We start from the raw sequence: 16573 nt of genomic DNA, 5'->3' as shown, positions 1-16573 counted from the left end.
ATTAGTCGAGATTGTTTTGGTGTGAGTTGCCGAGTGTTGGTGATATCTGCTGTAAAGATGTCTGCCTTCTCTCAAATATAATGGAACTAGATGGCACTCGGCTTGTGGTGCTCAAACAATCAAAAAAATGACATACAGAAATCATGACTCAGTCACTCAGATAATCCACAGACCTTGTTGTGAGCTGTTTCATGTAGGAATTGTTTTCTTTCTACCAAGCCATGCCCCCCCCTAACCAAATTACTACCCACAGCTAGCTCCCCTAGCACCACTGAGTTAGCTAATATTGCAGCTCAGTAGTGGTCATCCGCTGACTATGGGTGCTCACTCCTCTAGTTATCCAATCAAACAAGATCTCTATCAGCAAATCAGGATGCTATTGCAAAATGTTAAATCTGCTCTCTCCTCTGCTGCTGTCAGCTGTCATGTCAGGCAGAATTGCCGTACCCTCCTTCACCTCATTCACCTCCAGTCATCGTATCAAGAGTCCAGGACAAGCTCAACAAAGGCTCATTTCTCTACTCATCCAGATCATCGGCACTTCTCCATCTTCCTCTCAAGTCATCTTCACAACCTCTACCACCACCAGCATCTAGACCCCAGGGGGGTTCCCTATTCGACTATGGATTCATCACCATCTTTAAATCATACCATCTCTATGGGGTCTAATCTCCGAAGACTCATGTTAATAAATATTCTTTTTACTATAAAAAATGAGTCTCCTGATTGGAATGATATTCTACAAATTACCACCCCATGAATGATGTTACACCCTTAAGTAAATTAACATTAGTTGCAAAGGTTAGGTTTAGGCAAGTAAAGTTACTGTGGTTAGGTTTAGGAAAATAAACATGGTGAGGACGTACCTTAAAATCAGTCAAGGTTCACTTAAAATTGGTATAAGATAATATACAAACAGAGCATGAGAATAGCCCGCGCAGTGATTCGGTTGGTAGGTGTGTTTCAGTAGAAAGAAAATAGTTCCTATGAAACTGCTCACAACAAGGTCTGTGGATTGTCTTGAGTAACTGGGTCATGATTTCTGAAAAGAGACATTGCTGTTGAGTTTTTCAAATGTATACTTGGCACTTGAAAACTTGAGCACCACAAGCCGAGTGCTATCTAGTTCCATTATATCGTAGAGAAGGCAGACATCATATGACAGATATCTTCAACCCTCGGCAACTCACACCAAATCGATCTGGATTGATAAGTAACACTACAGGTAAGAGGACTAATGTGTATTTCGGATTATGGGGATGAACTTTAAATAAATCAAGTGGTCACGTGTTGAAATAAAATATGATTTTAGCCATGCTTATTCAGGGCTTTTTACCTTTATACACCAGACAGTGTGAGCTTAAAGGACAACTAAACTAAGAACTAAACCTTCTGACAAATAGGCTTCAGAACACTTTTGAAATATTTCTTTTGAATGTCAATCCCATGATGATAGGTTTCACAAAGAGAAAAGGCAAAATGTCACAGAAAATTAGTTGTGGCAACTTTAGACTGATATTCTATAATTCTACAATACACACTAGCTAAAGTGACAGCTTTGACTTTTTGTTATAATATTTTGTTTACACAAGTATAAATTATAGCTGCAGTTTACGGACGCAGAGCCAGGAGAGGGGGCACAAATATGACAATAGACAATTTGTCTTTCCTTTCTCTGCTGGATTTAAGTGCTGCTTTCAACACTTACACAGACCAAGGTATGTTATTGTAATAGGCCATCTGGAAAACTAGGTTAGTCTCTTTGGGACAGCATTAAACTGTTTCAGGACCTACATTACAGGTAGACAAGTTGACATCAGCCTTGGAGACCAGGTGTCTGATAGATTTGACGGCAACAATGGAATTGCCTTGACCCAGTTTTATGCTCCTTTGGGAGAGATTATTCAGCAATATGTTAGTTTTTACAGTTACACACAGCATGCAGAAATTATATCTGAGCCATAGGACCAAAATTCTTTTTACTGTCTGCTTGCATGACAAACACTGTAAACAAATAACAGCAGATGTGTGACACATGATGTCCTTTAGTTAAAAGAAAAGTGAAAAATAGGCCTCAAATCAAAGACTCTTGCTTTACGTCAAAGCAAGCAGCCTACTGCATGTAAACAAAAACTGAAGTTGCAGACCAGATCATTACCGATATCGTTAAACGATTACTTAAGACTGCCTTAAATCAAACTAACACACTACTGTGGGCGTTTTTTTTTTCATGGAAATATGTCAAAATAGAGCCTTTATAAAGTGGAAAAGATTATTGCAATTACTCCGCAACTAGAACTGACATAACTAACTGACACCTAAGTTGCGAAACTGTCCAATGAAAAAATACCCTGTTTAATTTACTCAGAACAAGTGGTGCTAAATTGAGTTCAGATCATTTGCCTCATGCATGTGGTAGCTACCGAATGTGCTAGAATTTTCTCACAAGTGTGATTGTGTTATCCTGCACACACATCTCTCAGGAGTTATTAAATGCAGTGAAGGTGGTTACTTTCAAAGACAGCCACAGCATGAATGATGTGTTAACTGTGACTGGCTCTCTTATTCTTCATTTCATCATCGTTCGTAAACACTTCTTCAGGGGACTGTTAATGTCACTACTGTCACACTATTAGAAGTTCAATACATGTAGCAATGTTCCAAAATGAAATCAGAAACTAGCTGCATATTAGGATAATAAGAAATGTACAGATCTTCAGAGATGGAGGTTGGCATTAGTGAGCAATCTTTGTCCGACGGAGGTAACTGCAATGAATTTCCTTCTATAGGCTGCAGGCAAGCATGGATCCATTTTTCATTTTTGCCCTGAGGGTAATCGATGATGGGGGTGACGAGACAACAGCACACCCTGAATGAGCAAGGGTACTCTGAAAGGTTCAAAGTAGCCTGCCGGCTCATTGAAATTCAGCCTGCTAAATCCTGAGCTTTCCATATTCTCACCATGCTCCTTCGGCGTACCATAGGGAGATCTAGCTGGCACTCTAACCACGTTTTTTATTAAGGGGCTGCACTCTGTAATGGCCTCGGGTCAGCAAAGAGACCTAGATCTCCATTAATTCACATAAACTCTGCAAATGCTACAGTATATACAAGCATAAGGACACAGAGTGGTGAAGGTGGTGAGGAACCCGAAACCATGCAGGTCCACCTAATGTTATACAATTACACAGCGGCTGTCCCAAATGTTTCAGATGTGTTGTTCTGGACCTGCAGTCCAACCTATTTACATATTGTGAATTATTAATTACCAATGCTCATGTCTGATGGACAAGGGCCCAGAATAGCTTAATGTTGACATTCTGATATATTAATTATGTCATTTGTGTAAAATACCAGTAGAATTTTAATAACAAACTCATAAAACAGTAGCTACATAGAAGCAATAAATGCATCTGTACCACTTTTTGTTGTGTTAAATTTACAGCTGTTACTTTACTTTCCTGTAGGCAAATCTAGGTAGTGAAGGCATGACCCACCCTACTTCGCCTTACTCTGCCTCTGACTGTCTTACTCTTTCATTCCTACCCTTAACCTGACCAATTTCTGCATCTACAATCCAGTTGAATGAAACATTTTCATGATTTATTTGTAATAAAAGTAATAAACAGAGATGAGACACCAAATCAAATAGACCATCTACCATGTGCCATCCAGTAACCAGAGGGAACTTCTTTTTTTAAGTGTTGATCAATGAAAGTGCTGATGGAATACAGTACAACTACTCTCAATATTTTCATTTCATGTCATATATTTAATTTTACATATATTTTTTGCCAGTAAAATTACAGCAGTACATTTAGACTTAAATGGAGCAACACCTGCGAGCTAGTTCAGGCAGTCAACACAAGCTACACTGATTCATACACACACATCATACGTCACTCCCCATATGTCAACTACAAAACATACCCTCCCAATTTGGCGGTCTATTTAAGCTGCAACATTTTCCCATTTGTCTCTTTGCCTTGTCAGTGCTGCTGCTGCTCTGTATCGGTACTGCTGCTCGCTCTTTCAGCCCCACCTCCACCCCAGCATCCACCTGCAGGCTCCAGCTAAGGGGGTGAAATATTTAATCATCACTCCCCAATATCTCACGTAAACATATCTGTGGGGAGTAATGAGGCTAGAGTCTAGACGCCAAACTCTATCTATGTTCTGCTGTTGAAATAAACATTTAAATGTGAGTTGTCTGACTGAAATAACAAAAGCATGGCCATTGCACCCTGATCTCCACCTTTGGTGACGTGTCTGTATTTAGAATGCAAACTGAGCTCACCACAGCTACTTATTAAACAGATATTTTGAAGTGGGGTTGCACTTGTATGTGGTGCTTAGCTATATTTAGTGTATTACCTACAGTGGATAGCAGTTAGCAAGCTCCGAGTTTGGAGAAGCAGGCAGGAGTGCCAGCACGGGAGCTAAAAAGTGCACTGCTGTGGATGGGGGCCAGCAGTAAAATGTATTTTAGCCACCTAGAAAAAGGCCCACCTAAAAAAATCAATATCTGTGTAAGTGTACACTATATTTAGAATATTTTCACCACTTTACCTTGGGCCCAGACAGCCCTGTCCAACAAGGAACTGAAGCTGGTTGTGTTATTGTGTGACTTTGCTCAATCCAGGCTAACTCTTTAAAACACTAAAGTCAAACAATAACCCTTAGATCTAACTGATTGAGGCAGCGGTAGACCAGCAGCTCCTGTGTCCTTCAAATAGAGCATTGATAAGTTTCACTGTCAATTAAGTTCTCCATCATGAAGGGCTGACGGCAAGGTAAAGTGGTGAAAATATTCTAGATATAGCGTACACTCAAACTGATATTGATTTTTTTAGATGGCTAAAATGTTTTGCTGCTGGCCCCGATCCATGACAGTACATTGCTTAGCTTCCATAGTGGTACTCATGCTTGCTTCTCCAAACTTGGAGCATGCTAACATCTACTCTAGGAAAGACAGTGGGTGCGGTTACATGATGGCTTCTCATTCGGAATTAAATAAATCTGAATGAAATCATTCGGAATGGAAACCGGTTAGTGCAACGAGTCAGCCCGTTGCTATGCGTGCTATATACATCATCGCGCCAGAAGGGCAAGGAAACGAGCATGCGCAGAAAGACCGGAATGAACTCAAAGAGGGATGAGTGTAAGTGCGAGAAATTCTTTCATTCGGAATTAGAAACTGAATATTCCAGCCCCTTACATCGGATTGAATTTTCAGTCGCATTGGCCATTTTCATTCTGAATAAGGTGTTTACAAGATCACTTTTAATAGGAATGAACTTTCATTCCGAATGAAAAGGAAATTAAACTGTCCATGTAAACACACTCACTGACTATGGATTAGTACCTCATACAGCAACACTTCAAGAAACCTGAATGTCCAAAGTATTGCCCCTGAAGTGTGGTGTGTAAAAGTGTACTTTAATTTTGAGTGCTGATGGGAGAGTATCTCAGCTGTGGTATGGCACGTCCATAACCTTGACCATGACCAAGTGTGTGTTTTTACAGAAATAGACTTCTTCAAGCTCCACTTACTCCACCAGTCTGATCTCGTACACACTGTAATGAGAGGTTTTAAAGACACACACACAGACGAACCATGGTGATAGCTCATTAACACTGCTGCTCAATCCAAATTTCCTCAGGAAACAACATTTCTGCAAATGCTTAGCGCTTTTGGGATTGGTGTTATTGTGCAAGCAGACCAGAGATATGGTGATCAGTGATGCACTCACAAGAATATGAAACAGCTTACTATCCAAATATTTTGCCCATGAATGCTGATTGGGAAATGAACTTTCTTATTTAATGACAGGTTATATGAAGTGTACAAGCACAGTTGTTTTCACATCGACTTTGTTTGATGGGATGAATCATCACTGGTGGGCATCTGGCCAGCTTCAGACTGTTGTCACCATCACAATCTCACTGTTTCAGTTAGGCATGAATCACAGTGGAGTCACAGTATGTAGGACATGAGGTAAGTGGAAGAACAGTAAAGCCCTGAAGGTTCCAGGATCAGGACTAAAAAAGTGAGTCCTTGAATGGTGGCTAATGGTTCGAAAAAGCTGCATCCAAGTACAAGCCCGCCCAAGGTCATGCTCTCAAAAACAGTATTTAAAGGTTCAGTGTGTGGGGGGGATATACTGGCAGAACTAGAATATCATATAATAAGTACGTTTTCTTTAGTTTATAATAACCTGAAAATAAGAATCACTGTGTTTTTTGTTACCTGCAAAAGCCTATGGCATTTTACAGTGTATAAATTAGCCTAGCGGCTAGCAGACTTGTTCTCTTCTCATATGAAGCCAGGGACAACAGCAACATTTTACAAAGTTAACCTTACAAAATTCGGCTCCATTACAGCTCACAAGGTTCACCAACAAAACAACTGTCTTATACTAAACAAGTTTTCCAAACAAATGTAACATACTAACGTTATTAGCACAAGCCTATGGCATTTTACATTGTATAAATTAGCCTAGCGATGAGCGGAGATTCCCTCTGCTCATATGAAGCCAGAATAACCCCCAAAGTATAAATCCCCGAAAGATAAATCAAACACGACTTAAAATCCTATTTTTGTGGAGGCTTTATTGTCTTCACAATTTATTGTTTCTCATCTGTGGGATTAAAATAAATAAAAGCTTTGGTTCCACTGAAGGTAATGGTTTCAGCTTAAAAAACAGACAGGAAGTCTGCCTCACTACGTGGACGCAGAGCCTAGGCTGTAGGTAAGGTGTCATTTCTACGCAGAAGTAAGCAGTACAAGTTTCAGCTGGTTGCAATCTGCAATCCTCACAGCTAGACGCCACTAAATCTTACACACTGTTCCTCTTAAGAACGAGGGTCTCTCATCTATATGAAAAGCCTCTTTGCGGGATCCTCATTCTTTTTGTTTTTGGTTGCATGTTTATGGGACAACACGTTTTATCTCTACATGCAGACTGTAGGTAACTATGGTGACATTAGAACTGAATGTTTAATATAGAATAACAAAAAATAGCATTGAGGCATGGTGGTTGAGATTATGTAGCGATTAGACACCCAGAGAGATGATGATTATGTGATAAGATGCTGCCACAGAGTTGCACTCCCTCAGCTGCAGTTGTTTCTACTTAAGTCATGTCATGTGTTCAGTTTCATAGGAGCTTTTGTGGTTGTCAATTTTCATACCTAACACCTGATGTGAGAATCTTGCGTCTAGCTCTGTCTCGTGCTCTCCTGCCACCTGAAGAAATGCCAGGCCAATTAAAAAGAAGCTACAAAGGCCACCCTGTGATGGAAATAACTATTTCTACGCCCCATCAGACCTCCATGAGGTTTTATTTTTAACATGCTGGAGAATGAATGTAAACAAAAGTCTAGGCAGCTAACTCTGAGCCACAAGAATGGCCACGATGGAGCTGAAGAGTATCCCACCAAGAAGAAACATTTTGGTACGTTTAATGAGAAGTGGTGTGAAGACGAGGGAGAACTTGGCTATGGAAAAGTTGATAATTTCACAGTTGAATTCGTTCTTTGCTGGCATTCTTTTCCCTGTCAAATTTGAGGGGAGGCATGGGCTAATGTGTCACGCTGCCAGCAAGAAATAAAAGGACTTGGACAAGCACACTCTGAAAAATACAAATTACAAGCAGAAGGCGAGCGTTGAAAAGCTGAAAGGTTAAAAAAACAATGAAATTATACTGTTGTTGTGTTTGTCAAGTGAAAATAAAAATATTGTAATTGAATTGCTGGTCTTTTGGCTTGTGTTGTGATATTGTGGTGATGAACAGACACCTCTCATGAAGTGCTTTATGCCCATTTTTTTTAAACGATGCAACAGTCTTTGTCACTAAAGTGGTTTTTAAGACTGAACTCTTGATGATACGAAGGGCCAAAGTCGACTAATCTCTCGCTGTCTGTGTCTCTTTATCTTGCTTCGCGACTAGCTGTGCCTGAGTTTCTTTCTTCTTTCTGCTTTGAGTTCGAGTGCTGTACTTCGTCTCATAGTGGCTGTCATTGTGTTGTTGATATGGTGATAGTTTTATGGAGTCTCGTAATCGAGATAACACCACAGCTACTGGACCGGAGCTGACAACACTGAGTAAAAATGTGCTTTCCAGGATTTGGCCTGGCATGGCATAGCAGGCCACAATCCACATATGCATGAGTCATACATTGCCAAACACACATACACACACAGTCACACACCTGAGCCACTTACCGAGCCAGTGTTCACCGGTGATCTTGCCAAATCCCTCCCGATATGACTCCCATGTTCGGAAGAAGTTGACTGAGCCGTCCTCCCTGCGCTGGATCACCTACACAGCCAAGACAGCGAGACGACAGGTCAGGGGTCAGATGAGACTCATCTCACACGGAGTGTCTCATCCTCCTCTGTGATGAGTCATTCCAAGTCCCACTGTTGGTCGCTAAGCTCATCTCCAACTAAACTAAATGAACTCATAAATGCTTGCTCTTTCACAAATGAATAATGCAAACGCTCTTCCCTCTAAAAAGGCAATTTGTCGGAAGCTAATAAAAGGAATCCATTAAATCTTGACTGACTTTGAATCAAATCGCTATGGAATCTGCATCCTTAATTGAAATCCCAGGAAAGAGATGATATTCATAAAACAATAATCCTAAATACACAGAGAGATATTTCTCCTCTTCTTCTGTACCATGAATCATGAAATTCTAAGTAGCAAGGGTGTGTGGAGAAATTAGTTTTTTATAGCAGCTCTTTCAGTGTGAGAAACAAAGGAAATATTAGCAATAGCAGATGTTAGCTGTGTGTGTGTGTGTATGTGATGATGCAGTATCGGTATCAGCCTATGAAATACCCTATGCATTAAAATTGCTGACATTCCAACTGCCAGGTTGAGGATGAACGGAAATTGGAAAAGTGCTCCTGAAGAGGAAATGCATGCAGATGGAAAATAGCTTAAGACTTGCTGTTGGAAGGCAGTGTTAATGTTGAAATGACAAAGGAAATTCCCTGAGACAGTTTATGTTCAGCGTGACTAATCCCCTAATATACCATAAGGTACCAGATGGCACCAACAGCCATATTTGCTTTTAACATCAGAGCATACAAAGAACAAAATCCTGCAGAGCAATGGGAAAAATCTTCATCCTCATCATTTTCCTCCTCATAATTGTCTTCATTGTGATCATCTTAATCATCATTACTGGATCATCATCACTTATCAACACCATCTAGGCATTATAGGGATTTTTCTCCACATCTTAAAATAAGCTAGCTTCCTCGTCTCCTTATTCAGAGCTCTCAAAACTCGTCCAACATGATTTCAAAGATTCGTTTGCTCCCTGTTTCCAGAGGAAGGATCATCTTCAAACCTACATTTTGTTTTATTTTCAGAAACCTCAACTGTCCAGCATTTCCAATGTAAAGTTTTCTAAGATATCAGGCCTCTGGCATGAGCATCATCCCTGGCAGCCACTACACCCAAGTCAGACAGGAGAGCAGCTAAAACTCCTTTAAGATTTAACGTGGTATTTTCCTGTATTTTTTTTATTTTTCGACACAGTCAACTACAGCCCGACCAAAGACTGTCTAAAGATGGATAGTCTGAGTGGGCGGAAGTTCGCTGCATAGATCAGCCTCTCATTGGGCGGAACGAGCCACCCGCTGAAGTCCCGCCCTACCACCTCCGGTTGTGTAGCAGTTTTCAACACGTCCTTTACTAACTTTTGCGGTGTTTGATCTTGCGGGGATGTAGCCATTTTTCTGCCATGGTTCGCGTCCTGTAGGCGATATTTTTGTGGGCGTGTTACACCAAAACCTGTTTCCCCCCGGCAATATTTTTGCAAGCGCACCGTTGCTGTGGCACCGCCCAGAACGATTGTGATTGGTTGAAAGAAATACAAGCAGCCGGGGCGTTTTTTTCTCCCATCTTAAAGTGAGAGTCGGCCCAGCCAGACCTTTCTTTTCTTGAGAAAGGTCTGGTGAGCGAGACTAAAAGATGGAAGACATGACAGCTCCCCTTTAGTAAAGCCCAACCATCTTGATCGCCCCCTGGTGGCTGGCTGCAGTATAGGTCATAAACCCCGCCCCCTCCATGTTAGCAGATGGGACATGAGCCAAACTAAAGACTTGATAATGATAGTTTCTGTCATTTTAGGCCTTACTGTGCTGATGTGTGTTCAAGTTTTTGTTTTTTTTCTGATTAGTTTGATTTTAATTTGTAACTCAATATTTTGGCTTTTTTTTTTTTTTTTTTTTAACAGTGGGAGTAAGTGGAGATGTGTTCTTCATTTTTATAAACATTTTTGAGGCCAAAACAGATATGGATATTTGACAGTTTAAGAAATCTGATATGATATACTGTCTGTAAAGCTGGACGATAAGGAGAAAATCAAATATCACATTTTTTTTGTTGTTGTTGTTTTTTGTTTTTTACCAAAAACCGCCATATCAATATTGCTATGATATTGTAGGGTTGACTTTTGGTGCTTTCACAAAATATTTACACAATGAGATTTTTGATATATAATCATCATTAATGTGGATATAATGACTAAGAAGGTAAAGGTCAATAATAGACCAGCTAAAGCAGTCTGGTAAGTTCAGAAAATTACATCATTTTACTGTAATGCAGCCTTGGAAACCAGGAACAAACAATATTACTAAAAACAACATCTAAGACGATTTTCATATCAAAATTGTGATATCAGAATAGATATTGTCTTAGATATCTAGTCTTACATCACAATTTTGATATGATATCAATAAATTGTCCAGCCCTAATTGGCCAAAATTAAATACCAAAATTTAATAGAAATTAAAATTAAATAACACACACACAAAAAAAACAAAACAAACATTTTTGATCCTCATATCTTTTTTTCCCTGTAAATTGTGACCACAACGCATAATGAGCAGGGCATTTTACAGGGCAAAAATCAACATGTCAAAGCCAACAATCTCAAACCTTATTTGGTATTTCTGTACTGCAATTTCTTGTCACTATATCCTATATATCAGGATAAAAGTCTTTAGAAATGGCTTAAAATATTTATCAAGAAATGGCTAAATAAGTGCCCAAAACAGTTGGGTACCATAGTTTTTAGTAAATGTTACTTAGACAGGATTGATAGTGCATTTGTCTGTAACTATTTTCAGCTGTGGAATACCATGCATTTGGTCGATGGGTTTATTTTGTCCAATCTCATGACACAGCCCTGCTGCTGTCAAAGCCCGAGTGGCCTTGCTCATGGTAATAACAAACCATGCCAGCCTGTGTAAGGGTGTGGCTCAGTGATGTGTTTTGAACAACAATGGCACAGAGGGATAAGATATACTCCAACACAGCTCTGGCTACACAGGCAATACTTGCCTTTTTATCTGATTTATAAAATAAAAGAATAAAAGAGACTTGAATGTTTACCCCATTACAGTATCTTTTTAGAGCAACTGAAACATACAACTGACAGTCGTTTCTTTTGCTTCTGAACACCCCACGCACATACTGTAACCCTATGATATGTTTATATCAGTGAAACCTGTGAGGTCACAGTTTGCAGGGTGCTGCGCGAAGCTGTCAGCTAAACATAAAGAAACAAAGGGATTTGTATCAGCTGTTGCATAAGACTCTCACAGGCTTCGCCCCAGTCACGGTGCATTAGACTAGTGTCCCAGTTATCTCTAACGATGTCAGTGATTATACTTAACTTCCTTAAGCTGACATGGAAATCTAACTCAACAGTTAAACAGAATTTCACTCCTTGTTTTAAATCTGAATGGGAGATCATTGTAATTAATATGACTGTATTACTGACTATTATCAGCATGAGTAATACTTTACTGTAGTCCTGTGTTACTCACAAATCTAGAGGGCAGATTATTGCTGCAGATTTCAATATTAATGTCTGGTATACAGTGTATATAAATAATGCTATCAATCATTCATAAACAGGGCTGGAGGGTGGAGCTCATTTTCACATTCCAAGTGTTACGCTATAGAACAGCTTCACACACAGATGGAGTGGTTTCAGTACACTGTAATTCAGTTAATAAAACAGTATATTCTCAAATTGTAGGGTGTGTGTCAGAGTGTTATTATACTTAACACATGGCATCAAGTGTCAGTCACAGGGCGTGACAGCTGAAGGAGGATACTATCAATGAAATAAGATCCCAGAGATCCCAGGGATAGTTTATTGTGATTTTTCGTTGTCTTAGAACATGCACATAAATAATAACATCACAATGAATGCAACTTTTACAGACATGACCCGCTAATAGCACACAGATGAATCTATAGTATGACCTATCTCAGTTCAGGGGCAACAACATCAGAAACACATTGCTTTAGTGTTTGGTAGTTACCTCTTTCTTTCTGTGCTCACCCTGAAATAAAGAAGTATTTTCATAAAACATGTTTACCTCGATGAAATCCTTTCATGATGATATTATGTTGGACTCACCGGGGCCAATAAGCTGTTAATAAGGCTATTACCGCAACAGTGCCTTGATTAGACTAATCAAAAGACCTTGGGAAAAAGGCTTTGGCATTTGACAGTGCAAACAATGCACCGTCATCATGTTACTGATATGTCAGCAGGGCACTCAAGGACTGTGAGGGAGCTGGCCCCTGTTGTGTTTTCTACTGATTGCCCGGGTTAACTGGTGAGATTTATGTCAAAGGTTTGTGCAAAAACCAACTCTCTGCTAAAGGCACTGCAATAAAGCACGGCTGGCTTAAACGTAGAGGCCAACTGCTGGTTGAAAAAGAATGACAACATTCATGTCACTTAATTCTCCTTGAAATAATGACCTTCCAGCCTCCTTATCTTACTCCCTCCTTCCTCTTACCCCTCCTCGTCCTGACATTCAAATTAGCTGAAATAGAGAAGACTGCAAATTGATAACGCTGTGTTAAAAATGAGGTAGAGGTTTTCCTTTTCATCCATCCCTAATTGTATTTTTTTTTCTCTCCCCTGGCACTCACTGTATTAGCAGCAGTTTCGAAGGCAAGAGAATTGCAAAAAGTGCCCCCTCAACTCAATAAATCACAAGAAACTTCAAAAAAAAATCTTCTCTTTTGCAAATTTACACCAAAGAACGTCAAGCCGATGTGTCAGACTACAGTCGGTCTTTATGAAAAGATTTTAGACAATGATAACTCAAGTCCCTAATTTCTATTCAAATCATCCATGGCCTTTCAGAGCAATGTATTGCTCAAATTATCACAGCTCTAAAAAAAAAAAAATCAAGGCCTGTCTGGCTGCATACATACTGTAAAGCCACCTGACATATGACAGAGATGTCTGATAAACTGGAGATGGAAAGAATAGGGAATGAATAGCTGTATGCTCTCACATTAGCATTGTTCCATTATAGCAGATAAACCCATCTATGTTTTTACAGAAAAATAAACAATTACGAGACAATGCCCTGATATTAAAGGGGGCCTATTATGCTCATTTTCAGGTTGATGTATTTTGGATTTCTGCTAGGGTCTGTTTAAATTATTTAATCTAAAAACCCCCAATTATTTTGCCACATATTATCGATACTGGAACACCTGTATTCAACCCTCAGTCTGAGACACCCTGAGACTATCTGTCACTTTAATTCCCCCTCCTGAAAAAGCCCAGTCTGCTCCGATTAGTCAGCGTTTCCGGATCTTCAGTGTTTTGGCAGCAGCACTGTCATTGCAGCCAGGAGAATGATTGCAATAGAGTATAGTTCACTTTGTGCCTTAAGAAAACATCAATAAAAGCTACTAAACCAAAATATTCACAACCAGACATGTTTTAGCAGGAATATGATCTGAAACTGGGGAGAAATTAACAACATCAGAAGCCAAAATTACATGTTTATCTGACATTAGCATGAAGCTACATGTAGCATTGTACTTTGGGGAAGCCAGGGAAAAACTGTAACAGAGTATAATTGCACCTTCTAAAGTGAAAAATCACTAACAATAGTTTCTCAACACAACTGGACATCTTCCATCAGAAATATAATCTGAAACCGGGGAGAAAGTAACAACCTTGACAATCAAGATTACATGTTTCCCTGATGTTAGCATGTAGCTAAATGTAGCTGTGTATCTGTAGCAAACAAATGACTGCAATGGAGTATATGGGCACTTTGTAAAGTAACAAAAAAATAATCACCTTTAAGATTGCTAAACACATCCATAAATGTTTTAGCAGGAATAGGATCCAAAATGTTGACATGTAGCTATATGTAGCAGTGTAGGCTACACTGGAGCAGATGATCATATAAAGAAATATGTCATAAACTGATGTCTGCTTGTTTTGGAAAGAGAAAAAACACCGTATTCAGAATGGTGACCACATTTAATATGAACTCATGAAATTTTAACATTAAATACAGTACAGAAAATAAGGAATTATATAATATGTCTCCTTCATATTTATATTTAGTCTTCAGTTTAGTAGCTGTGGTATTTCAGGTCAACAGTCATCTTTGAAGCTGGCTTTCGTGACACACCCGTTGTGTCTCCCTAGTGTTGCTCTGATAGAAAACCCGAGACACCAGAGTACCAGCGGTACCTGCAACTGTGATTCACTGCGGCAGTGAGAAACTGGCCAGTGGTCACATGAAGCACTACTCTACAGCAGCAGGTTAACCAGCATGCAGTTCAGTTCAGATTAGGGTTAACACTCTTGTCTTTCTGGCTCTGCCTCCTTCTATGTCTAGCATCCTTGTAAGACTGGAGAGCCCCTCTGAGGTTTAATTGCATGTTGACCCTGAAGGTCAGTATCTCTGTGCGCGTTCCCTGGAGACATGGAGCTCACAGAGACTCCAATCATTTTCTCTCACATGTTTCAAGAGGGAAAAGCTGTGGTCAAAAGTGGAAGGTGGATGGATGCCAATGCTGTTGACAAAATACGTGTGATACATACAAGTGTGTCTGTAAATTGCCTATGTGTATGTGTGTCCAATTAGACCTCCATGTTCATGCTTGTATTTATGCTGCATGATTGTTCGGAAAGCCAGAAAGGTCATATTCACCCGAATTCCTGTATGTGCACTCTTACAGCACATGCACATAGCTTTATTTTGGTCTGTGTGTGTGTGTCTGTGTCAGTGTGTGTGTAATTGTACATCTGTAGTGAACATACAGGGTTGTATAAGAATGTTGGTGTTAATATTAATGTAGAAGTTTGTGGGCACCATAACAAAGTTCTGTTGCTTCTGGCCTGTTTTATCACTGATAACATGCAAACGAAGAACATGCAGAAATATGCAGCCGAGAGGCAGATAAGCAGACAGTGCAATCTGCTCTGGCTCTACATTATGGTTACTCATAAAGAACTTGATACCAACGCTGGTCAACATAGTGGTAGAAAGGCAAGGGCAAAGAGGATTTTAAAAAACCTTTAGCGCCCCATCACAACAGCTTTTCAATTTCACCTTTAAAGAAACAAAAGTCAACGGCCCATTTCAGAGCGTCTCTGTCTATAAATGTGCATGAATGCTCTTTTACAGTTGCACGTGTTTATACCGAGGCTCAAATGCTTGTGGTTTATAGAGCCTTAGCGACTGTGTCACCTCGCCACACGCCCCCCGCACACAGACACAAACACAGTTTCCACTGGGACGCAGCTTAACATCCCGACTGACAAATCCTCACACACAATGTCTGGCTAGAGGGCAGTGGCTGACATCAAAGATGTTTCTGTCAAGGTCAGAAGCTGACAGAATCGTTCTATTTGGGTGTGGGGCAGGTGATGCTCCAGCCGTATACAGACTGAGGACTGCAGTTGAGACACAGCAGACATTTTATTGAAAGGGTTGCACAAGGTCTCAGTGTTTCACAACATAAAGTACAGAACCATCTGAAAACCGACCCGCAAAATCAATCGTGAATAAAGCCAGTTTCCACATTAGTATACTGGCAGCAAACACAATAATAATAGCTAATGGAACCCTGTGCAGTCATACTTATTGAGTTCTAGATATTGCAAATGTTTCTTTTTTTTTTAAGCTCCATTATGTAAGTTGTGTCTGCAATCCACTGCACATGCAAGGGAAAATTCTGTGGAAGTGAACTAAATTATTTGGGCACACCAGTGAGTGACTCTGAGTTTTGACATTGACAGTGAGCAAAATGCACTGATTTGCTAAGCTATATGATGCAAATTGTTCGGTCTGTACCGAATACATTTTCTGGGTCCAGAGCTTCAGCTCAACGCTCAACATTTCTCCATTTTCAGCTGAGATGGTCGGTATAGCACACCAAAACATGTCTTTCAGTTTAGTTAAAGGCATTCATTTCAAGAATTGTTATTCTACAGTATTGTTGACTGTTCATACATTCATTCATTTTCTGTAACCGCTTATCCTGTTGGGGGTCAAAGGGGGGGCTGGAGAGTATCCCACCTGACATTGGGCGAGAGGCAGGGTACACCGTGGACCGGTCGCCATACCATCATAGGGCTAACACCTAGGGCTCTAGTTTTGCAGACTGGGCGCGGCAGGGGCGCAGCGCACCTGCGCTTCGCCAACTGGGTGTGGCCAGGCGGATTTTGTAAGTTTGGGACACCGTGCGCCCTGGCGCAGCTA

General features: G+C 40.2%; 1 protein-coding gene across 2 annotated transcripts in view; it reads right to left on the bottom strand.

Annotated features, from left to right (window-relative positions):
• The window catches only part of fibcd1b (fibrinogen C domain containing 1b), a 159014-nt gene that overhangs the window by 39915 nt on the left and 102526 nt on the right, over positions 1 to 16573 (bottom strand). For both annotated transcript variants that reach the window (XM_050053691.1, XM_050053692.1), the window contains one exon: positions 8228 to 8324. In XM_050053691.1, the coding sequence (XP_049909648.1) occupies positions 8228 to 8324 (97 nt within the window). The remainder of the gene's footprint in view (positions 1 to 8227; positions 8325 to 16573) is intronic.

The sequence above is a fragment of the Epinephelus moara genome, chromosome 9, assembly GCF_006386435.1.
Source record: "Epinephelus moara isolate mb chromosome 9, YSFRI_EMoa_1.0, whole genome shotgun sequence".
Taxonomy (NCBI): domain Eukaryota; kingdom Metazoa; phylum Chordata; class Actinopteri; order Perciformes; family Serranidae; genus Epinephelus; species Epinephelus moara.
This window is presented reverse-complemented; position numbering and strand designations above follow the sequence as displayed.